At 46.8% G+C, this 22293-nt stretch overlaps 1 protein-coding gene across 1 annotated transcript; it reads right to left on the reverse strand.

Moving 5' to 3' along the window:
* Nucleotides 1-19316, reverse strand: LOC142259018 (oocyte zinc finger protein XlCOF29-like). The gene is made up of 4 exons (XM_075331555.1): nt 19260-19316; nt 14126-14236; nt 355-504; nt 1-225 (listed from the first exon to the last, which is right to left on the reverse strand). The coding sequence occupies exons 3-4, from the start codon at nt 430-432 to the stop codon at nt 1-3; spliced, it is 303 nt and encodes a 100-aa protein (XP_075187670.1). The 5' UTR covers nt 433-504; nt 14126-14236; nt 19260-19316.
* Nucleotides 19317-22293: the final 2977 nt, after the last annotated feature.

Genomic DNA, 22293 nt, shown 5'->3' on the forward strand with positions numbered 1-22293 from the left:
TCATAGCGTTACTGTATAATGTCCCAGCATTCCCAGCAGTGTCACCTCTCCAGTCAGCAGCTCAATCATCTTGTAGGTGAGTTCTAGAATCTTCTGGTCATTGATGTCCTCATGTATCGGGGGGTGAGGTGGAGGCCCCGTGATTGGGCTCAGGGGTCTTCCCCATCCCTCAGACACAGGGGCCTGACAGCGCTCACTAGAGGTCTTCTTCACTACTGTGTAATCCTGGTTATGGAGAGACACAGTAATAAATCTCACTCCAGACATTTCCAGAGTCCTCACCTCTCCAGTTCTGTCCATCTGTTATTCCCATAGATAAGAATGATGTAATGTGACGTCATCAGAATCTCTCACCTCTTCAGTAAGCCGGAAGAGGATCTCTAGGGTGAGGTGTAATATCCTCTCCGCCTTCTTGTCCCTGTCCATATCCATCCTTCACGGGGCAATCAGGAGAATTCTCTTATATAGAATAAAACCACTGAAAGGATCTGATTTTATAAGGACCTGAATGGGAAGGAGATGAGCCCATATGTAAAATACTGCAGATAATAAGGGAGGTAAGATATCACTTGGGTAGAAAAAAAAAAATTCAACATGAAATGTGCTATGTAAGTAGTAAAACCGTCCAATAAAAGTAGCACATTATTTTTATAGCAATATAAATACAATGAAAAGTGATCAATTCATATTGCACCTAGAATGGGATGAATGAAAATGTCGACTCATCAAACAAAAACATGTCCTCACTCAACTCCATCGACGCAAATATAATAATGTTACCGGTGTCTGAAGATGGAAACACAAACTGATTTTATTTACAAAAGTGATTTTTATTCACCACTAGAGATGAGTGAACCTGAAGTACAGTGTTCGGTACAAACTCAGACTTTTCCAAGAAGGGGCGGAGATCGGATGCTTTACCTATGTAAACCAATCTCGCGAGCATCGCTGTGCTCGGGTACGCTCGGTGCTCAGCCCGGTGTGAGCCACCTGCAGTGTTTGATCGGCTCGCACTGGGGGTAACAACAGCGAGATCGGATGTAGTGTGCACCCACTATTTATTCATCATTTCACCGTACTTTGAATTTTTACTTAATTTCCAATAGATTTTATGGTAAAATGAAAAACTTTGAGTCATCTTCAAAAAAACAATTCTTCATACGACAATGTGGGTGGAAAAATAAAAGAGTAATTGCTCCCAGAAGAAGAGAAGAAAAATATGAAAGTGCAAAAACAAAACATTTCTGAGTTTTTCAGGTAAGAACAGGCAATGGAGGTAGGGTTCAATGTATTCTTGCTTCTAATGGAAGAAGAGGGGCGCACACATGGCGTACGGATCTGTGTACTCGCTGACGCACAATTTACCACCCATTTCTTGTATGAAGGCAGCAAAATAGTGAAAATTATCCCAATTACAAAATGTGCCCACATTATATTTCACTGCTAAACTAGAAAAATTCTGTAAATAAAAAAATGTAGATGTCCTAAACTGGTTTCGGAGCTTGTATACTTTACATGCCCATTTTATCTGACTCCTACTCTGCAATGATGTTTTGCAATGTCATTACATATCAGTACATCTATACACAAACATGTAGCAACAGAGAGGAAATCCGTCCATCTCTACATAAGGCATAGACGGTATATTACTGCCTCTGCCATCTCTGTCACTGTATACACAGCTCTGCGGTGCAATGCAGCTGGAACAGCGAGGGACCTGACAGTGACACAGATCTCTGTGTGAGAGCCCACCCACCATCGGTACTTGCCAATTGTAATTGTTGGGGAACTGGTCTGGGGGGGGGGGTTCTGCTTTCTTTTGAGGGTGTCCACTTTTTTGGTGGGCTGAGGAGAAGAAGAGATCCAGCTTCCGAATTGTCCTTACAAAAGTTTGCAATTCTTTATTCATTTAAAATCCAGAAAAAAATGGACATGGACATACATCAAAATATAATGAAATGGAGCCAGAAAGACATGGAAACAGCAACACGTTTCAAACATGGTCTGTGTTCTTTGTCAACCCTAATGGGAAAATTTACCCTTAAGGTACAGTATATAAGTTCACGCCAGCCAATCAGATATGGAGTGGACTTAATAGTAGAAACACACAATACACATGTTATCAATACAAGCAAAGGAAAAAAAAGAAAAAGGAAAAGATACAATAGTTTACTTATATGATGATTTATGAATATACAAATATATAAAAATACAAATGTATAACAGCATAAACAAATTCCAATAAGGAAACATAACATCGCGTCTCAGATTCAAACCATTAAGTGATTTTGTTCCTAAAAGGAAAATCCAAGCATAAAAAGAAGCACATTAAAGGGGTGGTTCACCCATTTTTTTATTTTCTGTCGAAGTTCTACTTACAATTCTAGGTATTTTCTCCATTGGCTTGTGTTTCCATTTCTGGCACTGAGTGGCGCTATGCTGCACGCTCAGTGCCTGTCACATGACCCCCTGGAGCTGTGGCCGCCGGCATCCTCTGACGTCCCGGCATTTCCGGGCTCTCAAACAAGACGGGTACGTCACAGGATGCCGGCGCCACTCAGATTGAGTGACAGGGCTGTGGGCGGTGACTACCGCACGTCACAGCCCAGCATCGAGGGGAGGATCCGGAGGACGTCAGTGTGGAGCCGGAAGCGTCCTGCAGATGGTGAGGCACGGGGCGCCAGTGTGCAGTACAGGGGGGGGTTCTTCAGCTGAATCCCCCCCTGCACGTAAGTATGTGATCACACTGTCCACCCGCCCGCTCTGCTGCGATGTCAGGAGAGCGGCCGGTGTCGGGCAGTGTGATCATCTGCTCCTCCCAGCAGCAAGACACTGACAGGCATGTAACCGCTGTGCTCTGCCACCTGTCCTGCTGCATGGGACCAACTGTCTGCACTCTGTCACCTGCACCACAAGTCACAGAGTGGAGACAGTTGGTGACAGAGCACCACTGCCCCCCCCCTCTTCTTTCCCCACTCTCTTCTCTCCCCCCACTCCCCCCCTCTCTCTTCCCCCCCCCCCTCTCTCTCTCTTCTCCCCCCCTCTCTCTTCTCCCCCCCTCTCTCTCTTCTCCCCCCTCTCTCTCTCTCTTCTCCCCCCTCTCTCTCTTCTCCCCCCTCTCTCTCTTCTCCCCCCCCTCTCTCTTCTCCCCCCTCTCTCTCCACCCCTCTCTCTTCTCCCCCCCTCTCTTCTCCCCCCTCGCTCTCTTCTCCCCCCTCGCTCTCTCCCCCCCCCCCTCGCTCTCTTCTCCCCCCCTCGCTCTCTTCTCCCCCCCTCTCTCTCTTCTCCCCCCTCTCTCTCTTCTCCCCCCTCTCTCTTCTCCCCCCCGCTCGCTCTCTTCCCCCCCGCTCGCTCTCTTCCCCCCCGCTCACTCTCTTCTCCCCCCCGCTCGCTCTCTTCTCCCCCCCGCTCGCTCTCTTCTCCACCCCCGCTCGCTCTCTTCCCCCCCCCCGCTCGCTCTCTTTTCCTCGCTCTCTCCTGGCATGGTCAGTACAGAAATCTCTCCATCGAGGGGTGAGAGGGAGTAATAAACATGGCGTCCCTACTGTGTCTGTGTATTTATTTCTAATAAAGTATTTTTCTCTGTGTGATGTCTTTTTTTTTTTAAAACCCTTTGTTGGAGATTCTTAATGGCCAGGTTAAACTTGGCCTGACATTAAGAATCTCGGGCTTTATACCAGCTGGTAAAACATAGCTGGTATTAACCCCTTATTGCCCAGCGTGCCACCTGCCACCAGGGCCACTGGAAGAGTTGGATACAGCGCCTGAAGATGGCGCTTCTATGAAAGCGCCATTTTCTGGGGCAGCTGTGGACTGCAATTCGCAGTGGGGGGCCCAGAAAGTTTGGGCACCCTGCACTGTGGATTCCAATCCCCAGCTGCCTAGTTGTACCTGGCTGGACTCAAAAATTTAGTGAAGCCCACATCATTTTTTTTTTTAATTATTTCATGAAATTCATGAAAAAAAAGGGCTTCTCTATATTTTTGGTTCCCAGCCGGGGGTTGGGGGCAGCCCGTAGCTGCCTGCTGTACCTGGCTAGCATACAAAAATATGGCGAAGCCCACGTCATTTTCTTAAAAACGTTTTCAGGGAAAAACCTTTATAAAAAAAAAATGCTTCCCTGCATTTCTATTGCCAGTGAAAGTAACACCAAGCAGCGGGGGCTAGCAGCCAGTAGCTGCTTTGGTTACCCTTAGCAATAGAAAATGCAGCGGGAGCCCACAAACAATGTGATTTTTTTTGTTTTTTTATTTTTAATGAATTTTTTTTAAAAAAAAAATCGGCATGGGCTACACCCATCGAGCACCAGAGCGTTTTACTGCTCAATTCATCCCAAGTAATCAGATGACTCCAGTGTCGGCCGATTACTTGTTCTGTGTCCCCCTGCATCCATCGCAGCGTGTACGGGCTGTGAGGTCAGCGGAGTGGAGACAGTGACATGCTCTGCTCTGACACATAGTGTGCTGCATGTCACTATCTTTCTCCACTCTGGTACTTGTTGTGCAGGTGACCGGATGCTACATGTCACTAACTGTCTCCACTATGGGACTTGTGCAGGTGAGAGTGTATACAGTTGGTACTATGCAGCAGAAATCACAGAGTGGGGCAGTTAGTGACATGTATCATCCGGTCACCTGCACAACAAGTCCCAGAGTGGATACAGTGACATGCAGCACACTATGTGTCAGAGCAGAGCATGTCACCAACTTGCTCTGCTCTGTCACCTGCGGTGCTGCATGTCACGTTTTTGCCGCGATTTGGTGCCTTTTTTGCTGCGTTTTTAATCAGTGCACAATGCCATTAAAGATTGTTGATGAAAAAAAAAAAAAAAGGTCTGATGTCATTTCCTTATTCAAAATGTTCATTGTATACAGGAGAGCAGACAGCAGCTGCAGAACTACAAGGCTCAGCATCCTCCATTCACTAGTGTATGCAGGAGAGCAGACAGCAGCTGCAGAGCTACAAGGCTCAGCATCCTCCATCCAGGACTGTATGCAGTTTTTTACCCAAAAAGAAAAAAAAAATGACATGGGCTTCGCCATATTTTTGTATGCTAGCCGGGTACAGCAGGCAGGTACGGGCTGCCCCAACCCCCAGCTGCCTATTTGTACCCGGCTGGGAACCAAAAATATAGAGAAGCCCTTTTTTTTAAAATTATTTCATGAATTTCATGAAATAATTTAAAAAAAAAATGACGTGAGCTTCGCCTAATTTTAGTGTCCAGCCGGGTACAACTAGGCAGCTGGGGATTGGAATCCACAGTGAAGGGTGCCCAAGCTTTCTGGGCACCCCCACTGCGAATTGCAGTCCGCAGCCACCACACCCCAGAAAATGGCGCTTTCATAGAAGCGCCATCTTCTGGAGCTGTATCCAACTCTTCCAGCTGCCCTGATGCCGGGTGGCTAGCTAGGTAATAATGGAGTTAGGGCTAGCTGTATATTATCAGCTAGCCCTAAGTCCGAAATTCATGGTGTCACGCCAATATTAGACATGGCCACCATGAATTTCTAGTAATGATAAAAAAAAAAACACAACACACAGAAATTTTTTTTTATTAGAAATAAAACACAACACAATTAGTGACTCCATCTTTATTGAAATAAACCCCCCTCCGCAGTAATCCTGGGTTAGGGTCCCGCGCCGTCCAATCAGGATCCAATATCATCTGATCGGTTTGCTGGAAGGCAAAGCGATCAGATGATGTGTCAGGTTAAACTACGTGAATCACATGACACATCAGCTGATTGTATAAAAGCCGATTATACAATCAGCTGAAGCATCAGTGCAAAAAAAAAAAAAAATACTCACGTCTGTGCTGATTACCGGCAGCTCATGCAGGGGAGTCTGATCCTGGCCCATCACTGCAGGAGCTGCCGGTAATCAGCTGATGAAGTCCCCTGACGGCAGGATCAGCTGATAGCCGGCCGCGAAAAAGCCGTCGACACCACGAGAATCGATCAGCTGATGCGTCAGGTGACTACATCAGGTGATACACCGCCAGGTCCTGCAAGCTTCGTACGTGCCCCGGTGAGACTGCACACAGCCAGAGCGGCGGTACCGAGACAGGAGCTGGAAGCAGGCATGGCACCGGGACCCTGCAGACAGGTGAGTATGACATACACACACACATACACACTGTATATATACACACACACACTGTATATACACACACACACTGTATATACGCACACACACTGTATATACGCACACACACTGTATATACACACATACACTGTATATACACACATACACTGTATATACACACACACTGTATATACGCACACACACTGTATATACACATACACTGTATATACGCGCACACACACTTTCTTCCCCTGGCTGTGTAGAGCTGCTGCTGTCTCTGTATGATTGATCTCAGTGCATCCACAGGGAAGAGGCAGGGAGGAGGGTTTGGGTGGGAGCAGAGTGGGTGTATTAGACACAGTGGGTGTGTTAGATAAGCCAGACACCGCCCTAGAGCCACAAAGAATTCTGGGACTTGTAGGAACTGAACACAGGAAGTCAGAGGAGAGATTAACCCCATCAGAGCTGGAGCCAGCAATGACCGTGTGCTGCTAGTGCACAATAAAAGGTAATTTTGCTGAAAAAACATAATAGATGTGTTGAGGGGCACATATTAGCAAGATTTATCAGAAAAAAAAAAAAGTAACTGGACAACTTCTTTAAGGTCATGGAGTGGCCCAGCCAGTCTCCAGACCTTAAAACCTATGGAGGAGGTGAAGCACTGAGTTGCCAAGCGACAGCCTTAAAATCTGAATGATTTAGAGATGATCTATAAAGAGGAGAGAAGTAAAATCCCTCCTGACGTGCGCAAACCTCATCATCAAACTAAAAAAACGACTGACTGCTGCGCTGCCAACAAGTATTAAGTCTTGTTTGTCAGAGGGATCAAATACTTATTTCTCTCTAAAAAATGCAAATAAATGCATATAATTTAAACAATGTAATTTTCTGGATTTTAATATTGACTAGAAATAGGCTCGATGCTATCGCATCGGGAGTGCAGTGAAATGAACATCTGTCTATGCTTAGTGGTGCTGACAGGAGCAGTGGACATGTGTCACACTGTTTGCACTTTCCAACATATCTGTTGTATGCCATCGTTCCGCATTTGTGTATTGTATGTGTTGCATTATTTGACGTCTTTCACCCGTGTGTGTCTCTTCCTTGTTGTGTGCTGTATATTGGTATCTGGTGTTGTGTTTCTTGAGCTGTGATGTGTGTACATGTCGTCTGTGTACGTGTATATATATGGCTGCATGCTGTGTGTACATGTCGTATGTGTACATGTGTGTGCATATGGTTGTACGCTGTGTGTACATGTCGTCAGTGTACATGTGTGTAAATGGCTGTACGCTGTGTACGTGTCGTCTGTGTACGTATGTGTGTATATGGCTGTACGCTATGTGTATGTGTCGTCTATGTACATATGTGTGTATATGGCTGTACGCTGTATGTACGTGTTGTCTGTTTACAAGTGTGTGTGTATATGGCTGTACGCTGTATGTACGTGTTGTCTGTTTACAAGTGTGTGTGTATATGGCTGTACGCTGTGTGCATGTGTCGTCTGTGTGCCTGTGTATATGGCTGTACGCTTTGTGTACGTGTTGTATGTGTACATGTGTGTGTATATGGCTGTACGCTGTATGCACGTGTCATCTGTTTACACGTGTGTGTGTGTGTATATGGCTGTACGCTGTGTGTATGTGTCATCTGTGTACATGTGTGGGAGTGTGTATGGGTGTACGCTGTGTGTATGTGTCGTCTGTGCATATGTATGTGTATATGGCTGTACGCTGTGTGTACATTTTGTCTGTGTACATGTGTGTGTATATGGCTGTACGCTGTGTGTACGTGTCATCTGTGTATAGGTTTGTGTGTGTGCATTCTTTCTCTCCCTCCCTACTAGAGTTGAGCGCGGTTCGTGGTTCGTGGTTCTCCAGTTCGTGGTTCGAGTGATTTTGGGGGCTGTTCTAGATCAAACTAGAACTCTAGCTTTTTGCTGAAAGCTCGATAGTTCTAGTTACGTTCGAGAACGGTTCTAGCAGCAAAAAGCCAAGCTAATTACTAGCTGGCTTTTCGCTGTAATAGTGTAAGTCACTCTGTGACTCACACTATTATGAAATTTCAGCGTATAGTGTGCGGGAATAGCGCGTTCAGATCACTGCTGCTGGGATAATGGCGATCGCCATTTTTTTTTTTTTTCCTTGTCTTCCTTCCCTAAGCGCGCGTGTAGTTGGGCGGGCCAGCATGTCAGCCAATCCCAGACACACACACAGCTAAGTGGACTTTTTGCCAGAGAAGCAAGGGCATGTGTCATAGGCTGTCCATGTCACATGTCCCTGCATTATAAAAACGGGTATCTGCCCGTCTGGACGCCATTATCTGCCTTCTGCGTCTGGGTGTCAGTCACCGCTGGCGCAGCTCCTGTCTCCGATACTCCTGTGTACGCTCTACACACAGCGCTATACAGAATAGGGATAAAAGTTTCTTTCAGCCCTTGTAAGGGCTAATTACAGCAGGCTCAGAGCCATAGGTGACAGTCAGGTCCTGGAAACAGATTTTAACAGCTACAGGTAAGAGTGTTTGTGTAACTAAGGTCAGGGAGTTCCTTGCTACATTTCACCATTAGGAGGGATAGAAAGTGAGGCTTCCTTTCCTCTACATTGGCCCACAACCCGGCCACTGTACCCTCCTGCCCTTTGCACACTCAAGCTCATTGTTACTAAGCCATTATACTAGCAAACACTGAGGAAACTTAGTGGCATCCTAAAAGTGGCTGTTGGACTTCAATAGTGTCCCACTGGTGCCAAGATATTTGCAGCACCTCTGCATTGCACACTCAAACTCATTGTTACTAAGCCATTATACTAGCAAACACTGCTGCCAGTTTAAGGGCCGTAGTTGCATTGTCAGTGATAATTATTGTTGTTTATTCTGCTGTCAATAAAGGTAGACCACCGCTGCAATCTACACCACCTCTCAATTTTTACTAACACATTTTAAGTGCACAATCTTGTCGCAATATAAATGAGTGGCAAAATGACAGATGCTGGTGGAAAGGGGAACAGGCGTGTTGGAAAAGGAAAAAAAAGTTTGTGTCCGTGGGGAAGGTGGCAAAGCTCCATTAACATCTGCTGAAGATAGGCCATCTTCCAGCAAAAGTAAGATGTCTACTACTTTCCGTGGACAATCAGATGTGCTCCCTTTTTTACGAACACGAACAACTGGAACAAAGGTAGATGATGGCCAAAAAAAGAAAATGCTTGAATGGATCTCAAGTGGTCCAACAAGTGTCTTCTCCGCCACCTCAACTACCGCATCCAAAAAACACCAGTCCTCGGAGTTGTCATCCCAATCACACTTGCTTTCTCCCAGCTCTCAAGTCTCCATCCACCCTGCACAGTATGGTGGAACAGAGATGGCTGAGTCTGCAGAGCTGTTCAGTCACACTATAGCCTGGGAATCAGAGGTCTGCTCCCAAGCTACAGTGAGTACAGACCAGGAAATGGTCTGCAGTGATGCCCAGAACCTTTGTGACTCAGATTCAGGCCGTGATGACCAAGTTTCTGAGCATAATGTAGACCCTCATTCACAAACTGAAACACCTGTTGTAATAGACAATGAGGAACATACTGATGACAATGAGACGCAGATACCAGATTGGGATGACAACTTAAATATTTGTTCAGGGCAGGAAGAGGCTCGGTCTGAGGAGGAGGGGAGTGCAAACACAACGCTTGATGAGGAAGTTCTAGATCCCACCTACTGTCAACCCACAGTCAGGCACTCAAGGAGGTCAACAGAGGCGGTGGAGGAGGATGCTACTGACGACGAAGTTACCTTGCGCCTTCCTGGACAGAGGAGGAGTACTGGTAGCATGTCTACAACTGCATCCTCAGCCACCACTCTGCCTCTGAGCACTAGTCGGGGGGGCTCAGCAGGTCGCATGCCCTCTAAGCCTTGCCTAGCCTGGTCCTTTTTTGACCTTGCAAAGGATCGCCCAAATTATGTGATCTGTAAAATTTGTCGGGAATCTGTTAGTAGAGGCCAAAACCTCAGCAGTTTGACAACTTCTTCCATGAATCGTCACATGAATAAATATCATATGTCCCAGTGGGAAGCTCACCGTGCTGCAATGCGGCCTAGCGGAGCGAACCATCCACCGCCTGCCCCTTCCAGTGCATCCGCGCGCTCTTCATCTTCTAGGACTGTGGGGACAGCTGTCACACCTGGTTTTCCACGCACAACTTCCACTACTGTAACCGCAACAGGCAGTTTGCTTGGTAGGTCGTCAGTTGGTTTGGAAGAGGAAACAAGTGCGTGTGTACAGCTCTCTCAGACATCGATAGCATCAACATTGGATGAAGGCAACATCATGTCTACGCCTGCACTTTCCTCACAAACCTGCATTTTTTCAGGGACACCCTACTCACCACCGTCTACACACAGCAGCCAGATCTCTGTCCCTCAGATGTGGACAAATAAAAGGCCATTTCCTGCGACCCATGACAAAACTAAGAGGTTGACTTTATCCCTCTGTAAGCTCTTGGCTACCGAAATGCTGCCTTTCGGCCTGGTGGACACACAGGATTTTAGAGACCTTATGTCTGTCGCTGTGCCCCAGTACCAGATGCCCAGTGACCACTACTTCTCTAAGAAAGGTGTGCCTGCGCTACACCAGCATGTCGCACACAACATCACCGCTTCCTTGGGAAACTCTGTGTGTGGACGGGTGCATTTCACCACCGATACTTGGACCAGTAAGCATGGACAGGGACGTTACATGTCGTTGACTGGACACTGGGTAACTATGGTGATAGATGGTGAAGGGTCTGCTGCACAAGTCTTTCTGTCCCCACGACTTGGGCGTCAATCCTCTGTCTGTCCAAGTTCCTCCACTGCTTCTGCCTCCTCAACCTCGTCTGGGTCCTCCACCTCCGCCCCAAGCCTGCCTGGTCAGACCACCAGCGTTGGAACTGCGCAGAAGGAATCACGCACCCCTCATTACTATGCTGGCAGCAGAGCGCAACGGCATCAGGCGGTCTTTGTCTTGAAATGTCTTGGAACTAAGAGTCACACAGCGGCGGAGTTGTGGGCAGCTGTGGAGACTGAGTTTGGTAAATGGTTGTCTCCATTCAACCTGCAGCCTGGTAAGGCTGTGTGCGACAATGCTGCAAACCTGGGTGCGGCCCTTCGCCTGGGCAAGGTGACACACGTGCCTTGTATGGCTCACGTGTTGAACCTTGTTGTCCAGCAATTTTTAACACACTATCCCGGCCTAGATGGCCTTCTGAACAGGGTACGAAAACTGTCTGCTCACTTCCGCCGTTCAACCGCCGCAGCTGAGCGACTTGCATCGCTCCAGAAGTCTTACAGCCTGCCGGTTCATCACCTGAAATGCGATGCGCCGACACGCTGGAATTCGACTCTCCACATGTTACAGCGACTGTGGCAGCACCGCCGAGCACTGGTGCAATACGTCATGACGTATAGCCTGGGCCAACGAGATGCAGAGGTGGGGCAGATCACCCTGATGGAGTGGTCTCAGATCAAGGACCTATGCACCCTTCTGCACAGTTTCGACATGGCGACGAATATGTTTAGCGCTGACAATGCTATTATCAGCATGACAATTCCAGTCCAGTCAGGGGGTGGGACAACAGGAAGGGGAGGAAGTACAGGAGGATTCATATGCGCAAGGGACAACAACATCACCAAGGTCCAGACGTTCATCATCACCAAGGCGGTAGGCATGGGACCATGGGGGACAGGGATCAACAAGGGCGCATGGTAGCAGGCGAAATGTTGAGGAAGGTGCAGGAGAACATGAAGAAATGGAGGACGAACTGTCCATGGACATGGAAGACTCAGCGGATGAGGGAGACCTTGGTCAAATTTCAGTTGAAAGAGGTTGGGGGGAGATGTCAGAGGAAGAAAGAACGGTTAGCACCTCTATGCCACAAACACAGCGTGGACTTGGTCCGCATGGCTGCGCCAGACACATGAGGGCCTTCTTGCTGCACTACCTCCAACATGACCCTCGTATTGTCAAAATTAGAAGTGATGATGAGTACTGGCTTGCCACACTATTAGATCCCCGGTACAAGTCCAAATTTTGTGACATAATTCCAGCCATAGAAAGGGACGCACGTATGCAGGAGTATCAGCAAAAGCTGTTACTCGATCTTAACTCGGCTTTTCCACCAAACAACCGTGGTGCACGGAGTGAATCTCCCAGTTTTAACTTGACAAACATGGGACGGTCTCGTCATCTTCAACAGTCTACCCGTACCAGCAGCACCGTATCTGGTGCTGGTAACTGTAATTTTATTGAATCTTTTCAGAATTTTTTTAGACCATCCTTTGCAAGGCCACCAGAGACAACAAGTCTGACACATAGTCAACGGCTGGAGCCGATGATACAGGAGTATCTCCAAATGAACATCGATGCCATGACTTTGCAAATGGAGCCTTGCTCATTTTGGGCTTCAAATCTTGAAAAATGGCCAGAGCTCTCCACTTACGCCTTGGAGATCTTGTCGTGTCCAGCTGCCAGCATTGTCTCTGAACGTGTCTTCAGTGCTGCTGGGTGTGTGCTGACAGATAAGCGCACACGTCTGTCCAGTGACAATGTGGACAGACTAACGTTCATCAAAATGAACAAGTCATGGATCCACAAGGAATTTACTACCCCTGTGTCATCCTGGGGAGAGTAAATGCTTGTGGATTTGGAATGTGCTTGATGCAAATCAAAACATCCTGTTTGCAACTGGGGCACAAGTGCTGCCACTGAAGGGGTGGGTGTCTGTGTGGCCCAATTTTTGGAAAAAAGGGAGAATCCGCTTAGAGTAACCCTTGCTGTGTTTTTTGAAAGGAGCCAAGATGAACAAGTCATGGTTCAGCAAAGACTTTGCTACCTACCCCGGTGTCATCCTGGGGACGGTTGAGGATGGCGTAATTTTGAATGTTCTTGATGCAAATCTACCTGTGAAGTGTACAACTGCGGCACAAGTGCTACCCCTGATGGGGTGTCTGTGTGGCCCAATTTTTGGAAAAAAAGGGAGACTGCTTGGAGTAACCCTTGCTGTGGTTTTTAAAAGGAGCCAAGATGAACAAGTCATGGTTCAGCAAAGACTTTGCTACCTACCCCGGTGCAATCCTGGGGACAGTTAAGGATGGCGTATTTTTAAATGTGCTTGATGCAAATCTACCTGTGAAGTGTACAACTGGGGCACAAGTGCTGCCACTGAAGTGGTGTCTGTGTGGCCCAATTTTTGGAAAAAAGGGAGACTCCGCTTTGAGTCACCTTGCGGTGTTTTACATCACTTTAGAAGGGCATGCCATGCCTATGTCTGTGTCTCCTCCTCTTTTTCCTTTTCCAGCTCTTTTGTTTTCGCATGAGTATATGTCACTTTCCCATGTGTTTTTGTTGTTTTGTGAGTTGTTTGTCATCTTTTGGACACCTTTGAGGGTGTTTTTTAGGTGTTTTTGTGTTTGTGATTGCCTCCCATTGTTTCCTATGGGGTTCGAGTGGTTCGCCGAACCGAACGCGAACCAGACCTCGGTTCGGCGAACCGAGCTCAAGCCGAACCGCGACCAGTTCGCTCATCTCTACTCCCTACCTACGGAGAAAACACGGGTCTTTTAAATAAAAAGATTTTCTATATTCACCTGTATCCAGCGCTGTTTTCTTCGGCTCTGCTGCCTCCTGATCCTGACCGCTCCTCATTATACTAACTGAATATTCACTGCACTGAAGAGATGGAAGCCAGAGCAGCTCTGGGGTGAGGTGAGTATTCAGGTGTGTGTGTGTATGTGTGTGTCTGTGTTCAGTGTATACATGCATTGCGTGTGTGGGACGAGCGGTAACGTCACCGCTACTTGCGCACACGCAGTTCGTGCCCGGACGCTGCAGTGACGTGGATATCACTTGCACAGGCGCAGTTCGAACTGCACCTGCACAACTGACAGTGCCGCGGTGCATGCCGGAATAGGGTTACAGAAACTGGCGATTATGTATGTAGATTTTCTCTCTCACTGTTACAAATAACCGACCCTTAAAATTATCGACTGTTCATGTCTCTGTCAGTGGGAAACTTACACAATCAGCGAGGGATCCAATACTTATTTCCTTCCTTGTAAGTTATTCCCATCCGGGCTCCGCACTGCACTGGATTTTATTGTTGGGAGTTTTTATTTTTGTTGATAAAATCTGTAAAAAAACAAAACAGAAAAAACCCGAATAAGAAACCGACTCCAGCCTCGTCATAAAAGCAAAGAAACAATAAAGACGACGACAGGAACAGGAAAATGAATGAGAGCAAATAATAGAGACTTTGCACCAGGGGCGGACATAGAAATCATGGGGCCCCATAGCAAAAGTCTGAATGCCAACCCCCCCCGAAGCCAGTGGGGGGCAGAAAAGTGACTGGGGACGCATATACACATCATGAATTAATCTTTATCCTAGCCAGGCTCTACATCTACCAGTCCAGTAAATAGACTATTACCGGGCCTGGCTCCGTCTGCAGAGGACCAGTCTAGGCAGTGCTGTGTGTCTGTGCTCCTGTCTTGTGATTGTGTGCGATGTACTGAGGAGCGCAGGGCCTGACGCTTGCTGGGAACCGCGGGGCCTGACGCTCGCTGGGAACCGCGGGGCCTGACGCTCGCTGGGAACCGCGGGGCCTGACGCTCGCTGGGCACCGCAGTGCCTGACGCTCGCTGGGCACCACTGGGCCTGACGCTCGCTGGGCACCGCAGGGCCTGACACTCGCTGGGCACCGCAGGGCCTGACACTCGCTGGGCACCGCAGGGCCTGACGCTCGCTGGGCACCGCAGGGCCTGACGCTCGCTGAGTAATCCTGCGACAAAATAGTCATACAATTACCAAATAACACATACTATAAAGTGTTACTGAACAGCACCCACCATACCAAAACCAGTAATACTACTATACATTGCAAAATAATACCGCCACACCATGACCAAATATTATCACCACATGGAGTCTGAATATAAGCACCATCCTGTTACTGAGCAAAGTCCACTGCACAAAGACAAGTGAGTTCACACCGCAAATCCCCAAAACAATCTGCAGTATGTGAACTTAAACTAAAGTAGCGATGTCCTCTTTCGTGCCCCTCACCACACACACAATATACATTTTCAGATGTCTCTCCCATATAATAGTAAAAATTATGACCTCCTTTATAGCCTTAGGTACCATAATAAATCACTGCACAGCACAGGGATAATACACACAGTGATGTCACAGTACAGGGATAATACACACAGTGATGTCACAGTACAGGGATAATACACACAGCGATGTCACATTACAGGGTTAACACACACACACACACACACAGTGATGTCACAGTACAGGGTTACATACACACAGTGATGTGACAGTACAGGGTTAACACAAAGTGATGTGATAGTACAGTGTTAACACTCACAGTCATGTGACAGTACAGGGTTAACACACAGTGATGTGACAGTACAGGGTTAACACACACACACAGTGATGTGACAGTACAGGGTTAATACACAGTGATGTCACAGTACCACAGTACAGGGATAATACACACAGCCATGTCACAGTACAGGGATAATACACACAGTGATGTCACAGTACAGGGATAACACACACACAGTGATGTCACAGTACAGGGGTAATAAACAGCCATGTCACAGTACAGAGCTAATACACACAGCCATGTCACAGTACAGGGATAATACACACAGTGATGTCACAGAACAGGGATAATACACATAGTAATGTCACAGTACAGGGATAATACACACAGCAATGTCACACAGCACAGGGATAATACACACAGCCATGTAACAGTACAGGGATAATACACACAGCCATGTCACAGTACAGGGATAATACACACAGCCATGTTACAGTATAGGGATAATACACACAACCATGTCACACTACAGGGATAATACGCACAGCCATGTCACACTACAGTGATAATACACACAGTGATGTCACAGTACAGGGGTAATACACACATTGATGTCACAGTACAGGGATAATACACAGTGATGTCACAGTACAGGGTTAACACACACACACACACACACACAGTGATGTCACAGTACAGGGGTAATACACACATTGATGTCACAGTACAGGGGTAATATATACAGTGATATCACAGTACAGGGGTAATACACACAGCCATGTCACAGTACAGGGATAATACACACAGCCATGTCACAGTACAGGGTTAACACACACAGTGATGTCATAGTACAGGGTTAACATACACACAGTGATGTGACAGTACAGGGTTAACACAGAGAGTGATGTGATAGTACAGGGTTAACACAAACAGTGATGTGACAGTACAGGGTTAACAGACACAGTTATGTGATAGTACAGGGTTAATACACACAGTGATGTGACAGTACAGGGTTAACACACACAGTGATGTGACAGTACAGGGTTAACACACACAGTGATGTGATAGTACAGGGTTAATACACACAGTGATGTGACAGTACAGGGTTAACACACACAGTGATGTGACAGTACAGGGTTAATACACACAGTGATGTGACAGTACACGGTTAATACACAAAATGATGTGACAGTACAGGGTTAACACACACAGTGATGTGACAGTACAGGGGTAATACACACAGCAGTGTCACAGTACAGGGGTAATACACACAGCGATGTCACAGTACAGGGTTAACACACACAGCGATGTGACAGTAGAGGGTTAACACACACAGTGATGTGACAGTACAGGGTTAATACACACAGTGATGTGGCAGTACAGGGTTAACACACACAGTGATGTCAAAGTACAGGGATAACACACACAGTGATGTGATAGTATAGGGTTAATACACACAGTGATGTTACAGTACAGGGATAACACACACAGTGATGTGACAGTACAGGAGTAATACAGCAGTGTCACAGTACAGGGGTAATACACACAGCGATGTCACAGTACAGGGTTAACACACACAGCGATGTGACAGTAGAGGGTTAACACACACAGTGATGTGACAGTACAGGGTTAATACACACAGTGATGTGGCAGTACAGGGTTAACACACACAGTGATGTCAAAGTACAGGGATAACACACACAGTGATGTCACAGTACAGGGATAACACACACAGTGATGTCACAGTACAGGGATAATACACACAGTAATGTCACAGTACAGGGATAATACACACAGGGATGTCACAGTACAGGGATAATACACACAGCGATGTCACAGTACAGGGATAATACACACAGAGATGTCACAGTACAGGGTTAACACACACAGGGATGTCACAGTACAGGGGTAACACACACAGGGATGTCACAGTATAGGGTTAACACACACACACAGTGATGTGATAGTACAGGGTTAATACACACAGTGATGTGACAGTACAAGGTTAACACACACAGTGATGTGACAGTACAGGGTAAATACACACAATGATGTGACAGTACAGGGTTAACACACACAGTGATGTCAAAGTACAGGGATAACACACACAGTGATGTGACAGGACAGTTTCTTTCTGTAGTGTTACAGGCAGACATTTGTACATTATTACACCTGCGCCTGTGCTGTGAGTGGCAGCCTCCGGACTTCCTATTGCATGCACTTCCTGTGAGTTCTCCTGGCTGTGCTCAGATCCTGTCCTTTGCTTTTTCTTTCTATTCTTATTGTTCTCCCTTCTCGTTTTCTCTGCTCAATCTCCCTCTTTTCTCTACGTGCAATGCTCAGGTCTCTGCTCCTTCTGCCCTACCATATTTTCATTCTGCCACGGGCACGCTGTACTGAACAAGCTCCGCCCCCTCTCCTGATTGGCTGTTCTCCTCCTGGCATCTCTTACACCTCTCTGATTGGAAGAAGATGCTGCCTGGCCACTCCCTCCTCTTCAGCAGAGACCACGCAGTGTGCAGTGTGGGCATGTCTGCTCCTCTGTGTTGCAGTGGACTGCAGTTGTACAAACAGTGCGGGCCCCCTGCGGCCTTAATCAGCTGCTTGTTGACCGGGCAGCCCATGCTGGAAATGAGAAAAGTGAAATCGCAGACACAGCGGGCAGCCAATGCAGCCCCCTGGGATATGCTAGCCAAGTGGACTGCAGGATCCTAAGGCTTTCTGGAACACCCTCTGCTGACAACCCACACCTCACACACAGGTAGGGGCACATTCCCTGAGACCTGGGCGCAGCATGTAGAGGGTTAACAGTGGTCAGATGTGAGAACCAATCCCTTAGGTGTTAGCCTGGGAAAGGGGTGTGGCTTGTGGGAAGCAACAGGTGTTGCTAGGCAGAGTTAGCAGAGAGGAAAAATGACAGTTGAAGGAGTGGCAGTTGAAAGGAGTCAGTGAGTGAGAGGGGTGTGAGGATTGTGAGGAGACCCCAAAAAGGGCAACTAGAAGGTAGTAGCCTGAAGATAGAGAGAAGATCCCAGGTACTACGCACGACGGGGTACTGGACTCCAGAGTAGACGACAGCTCAAGGCGGTCTGCTGATCCAGCTGTGTGTGGTGACTTCCAGGGTACCACACCACCCATAGGCTCAGGGACACAGCCTCATATATAGGACCCGGGAGAGGGCACCGAGAAGTAGCCTACCCCACAAGGGACCGTGAGGCCTGTCATACTGGACCCGGAAATACAAAGGAGCGAAGCGCCACAGGTCACCAACAGCTTCAGGCAAGGGGACCATCAGCTCTGCATGTGCACGGAGGGCTCAACTGGGACTCACGTCAGCCCTGGGACAAAGGAAAGTCGGTTGACCAGCCGTGCCAAACTGCACTTGCAACATCCAGCGAGTAAATACCGGTTAATCTGCAAGAACTGTGTCGTGTCTATTACTGGCGCACCACAAGGTGCAGCACACCTACATGGGACTTAAGCCTCTACTGGCGGAGGGTGCAAACACACTTGCTGCTATACCATGTGTCCCTAAAACTACAGCAGCGGCGGGACATCTTATTACCGCAACCCGCCAGTGATGTCACAAATGACTGACATACAAAATAACCCTGTTACTGAGCGCCCCCAGGTAACAGAACCGGGCACGGCCACCTGTGACGGGGATCCCCATTATCCACCACCCGGAACCGAGTATCCCAAGGGCCTGGGGTGTGGCAGCGCTCTACACCATCATGGGGCAACTTTAAGGTCACGGACCCCATAGTAGTGGCGTGGCCTGCCTCTATTGACGGTACGCCACTGCTCTGCACCTACCTCCACCTGCAGAGCCGCGCACCGGATATATGGCTGCTCTGTGCTTACAGGACCTGTGATGATGTCACATGGAGGGGAGGAGTCAGGGGTCACATGATCAGCTCCTCAGTGTATGCAGGGCTCTGCTGTGCTGGGTGTCATGGTGCTGGGTGAGGGGAGGTTATGTCAGGGGGTCACAGTGAGGTAATGGAGGCTGTATGTAGACAGGACACATCCTGGAAGCCGTGGACGGACATGGAGCAGATATCCTGGAAATCCAGGGATGAGCAGTGAAGTCTGAGGGGGCAGTAGCCACAGCTGTTTCTAGATTGTTCCAGAACTATTTCCCCCGGCCACAGTAACGAGGGTCACTGAGCTTGTGAGGGGCAGTAAAGTCTGAGGGGGCCGGGAAGTGCATAGTATAAGCACAATATCATAGTGTGACACAAGAGCAGGGTTTGGAGTTTTCCTTACAGGTTTCCCATTGTTTTTTGCTTTTATCTGCACTGTTCATCCCCATTTAATAGCGGCTCCATGGACAATGCTACCAGGTGTGTGTCTTGTCAGATTATGCCTGCCTTTTAGAATTTTGCTTTTGGGTATTTAACACACGTCTGATGTACGCATACTCACCTATGATTAAGGACTTGTTTTTACTTATTGTCTGAAACGTGTAAGGTGCCCTTATGCGTGTCCTCTCATTTTTTAACTCTCTGTAATTTTAGATATCCAATAAAATTTTGATGTTTTAATATTCCCGATTTTTTTGGTGCTGGGCCCACCCTTTTCCTTTTCCCCTGCATTCCTTGAGCAGCCGTTGGAGGGTGAATATGTCTGCACTCGATGTCAGCGTGTTACATATTTGGAAGCCCAGGTAACTGATCTAAATATGCAGCTCACAACACTCAGGAGCATTGCAAACCTGGAGAGGAGTTTAGAGGACATACTAAAAAGAATGAGCAAAAAGAATGAACATAATATCTTCTTGGTTCCAAATTATTAAGATAAATAATAGGTTTCTTAGACATAGACATGGAATGAACATGGAATATATGTAGATAATAAGGAAATGTCCACATATCCCTTATAAACAGGTGTAGATTTTATTCACTGTGTTAGGTACAGTTAGGTCCAGAAATATTTGGACAGTGACACAATTTTCGCGAGTTGGGCTCTGCATGCCACCACATTGGATTTGAAATGAAACCTCTACAACAGAATTCAAGTGCAGATTGTAACCTTTAATTTGAAGGTTTGAACAAAAATATCTGATAGAAATTGTAGGAATTGTACACATTTCTTTACAAACACTCCACATTTTAGGAGGTCAAAAGTAATTGGACAAATAAACCAAACCCAAACAAAATATTTTTATTTTCAATATTTTGTTGCGAATCCTTTGGAGGCAATCACTGCCTTAAGTCTGGAACCCATGGACATCACCAAACGCTGGGTTTCCTCCTTCTTAATGCTTTGCCAGGCCTTTACAGCCGCAGCCTTCAGGTCTTGCTTGTTTGTGGGTCTTTCCGTCTTAAGTCTGGATTTGAGCAAGTGAAATGCATGCTCAATTGGGTTAAGATCTGGTGATTGACTTGGCCATTGCAGAATGTTCCACTTTTTTGCACTCATGAACTCCTGGGTAGCTTTGGCTGTATGCTTGGGGTCATTGTCCATCTGTACTATGAAGCGCCGTCCGATCAACTTTGCGGCATTTGGCTGAATCTGGGCTGAAAGTATATCCCGGTACACTTCAGAATTCATCCGGCTACTCTTGTCTGCTGTTATGTCATCAATAAACACAAGTGACCCAGTGCCATTGAAAGCCATGCATGCCCATGCCATCACGTTGCCTCCACCATGTTTTACAGAGGATGTGGTGTGCCTTGGATCATGTGCCGTTCCCTTTCTTCTCCAAACTTTTTTCTTCCCATCATTCTGGTACAGGTTGATCTTTGTCTCATCTGTCCATAGAATACTTTTCCAGAACTGAGCTGGCTTCATGAGGTGTTTTTCAGCAAATTTAACTCTGGCCTGTCTATTTTTGGAATTGATGAATGGTTTGCATCTAGATGTGAACCCTTTGTATTTACTTTCATGGAGTCTTCTCTTTACTGGTGACTTAGAGACAGATACACCTACTTCACTGAGAGTGTTCTGGACTTCAGTTGATGTTGTGAACGGGTTCTTCTTCACCAAAGAAAGTATGCAGCGATCATCCACCACTGTTGTCATCCGTGGACGCCCAGGCCTTTTTTGAGTTCCCAAGCTCACCAGTCAATTCCTTTTTTCTCAGAATGTACCCGACTGTTGATTTTGCTACTCCAAGCATGTCTGCTATCTCTCTGATGGATTTTTTCTTTTTTTTCAGCCTCAGGATGTTCTGCTTCACCTCAATTGAGAGTTCCTTAGACCGCATGTTGTCTGGTCACAGCAACAGCTTCCAAATGCAAAACCACACACCTGTAATCAACCCCAGACCTTTTAAGTACTTCATTGATTACAGGTTAACGAGGGAGACGCCTTCAGAGTTAATTGCAGCCCTTAGAGTCCCTTGTCCAATTACTTTTGGTCCTTTGAAAAAGAGGAGGCTATGCATTACAGAGCTATGATTCCTAAACCCTTTCTCCGATTTGGATGTGAAAACTCTCATATTGCAGCTGGGAGTGTGCACTTTCAGCCCATATTATATATATAATTGTATTTCTGAACATGTTTTTGTAAACAGCTAAAATAACAAAACTTGTGTCACTGTCCAAATATTTCTGGACCTAACTGTATGTGGGGAATGAACATGGAATATATGTATTTTTCCCTGAGCTTCTTAGGTAGAGAATGAGCATGGAGAACATGTAGATAACAGGTAAATAAATATATATCCCATAGAAACAGGTGAATTTTATATTCTCTCTGCTTCTTAGATGGAGAATCAACATGGAATATATGTAGATTACAGGAAAATGGACATATATTCCATATAAACAGGTGTATATTATATTCCATGTGCTTCTTATGTGTGGAATGAACAAGGATTATATGTAGATAATAGTGAAATGAA

The sequence above is a fragment of the Anomaloglossus baeobatrachus genome, assembly GCF_048569485.1.
Source record: "Anomaloglossus baeobatrachus isolate aAnoBae1 chromosome 5 unlocalized genomic scaffold, aAnoBae1.hap1 SUPER_5_unloc_22, whole genome shotgun sequence".
In the NCBI taxonomy this organism is placed as follows: Eukaryota; Metazoa; Chordata; class Amphibia; order Anura; family Aromobatidae; genus Anomaloglossus; species Anomaloglossus baeobatrachus.

Coding starts and splice junctions, on each gene's coding strand:
- LOC142259018 (XM_075331555.1), bottom strand. CDS start 432: ATGGATATGGACAGGGACAAGAAGGCGGAGAGGATATTACACCTCACC. Junction 226..354: donor TCTTCCGGCTTACTGAAGAG/GTGAGAGATTCT, acceptor CTCCATAACCAG/GATTACACAGTAGTGAAGAA.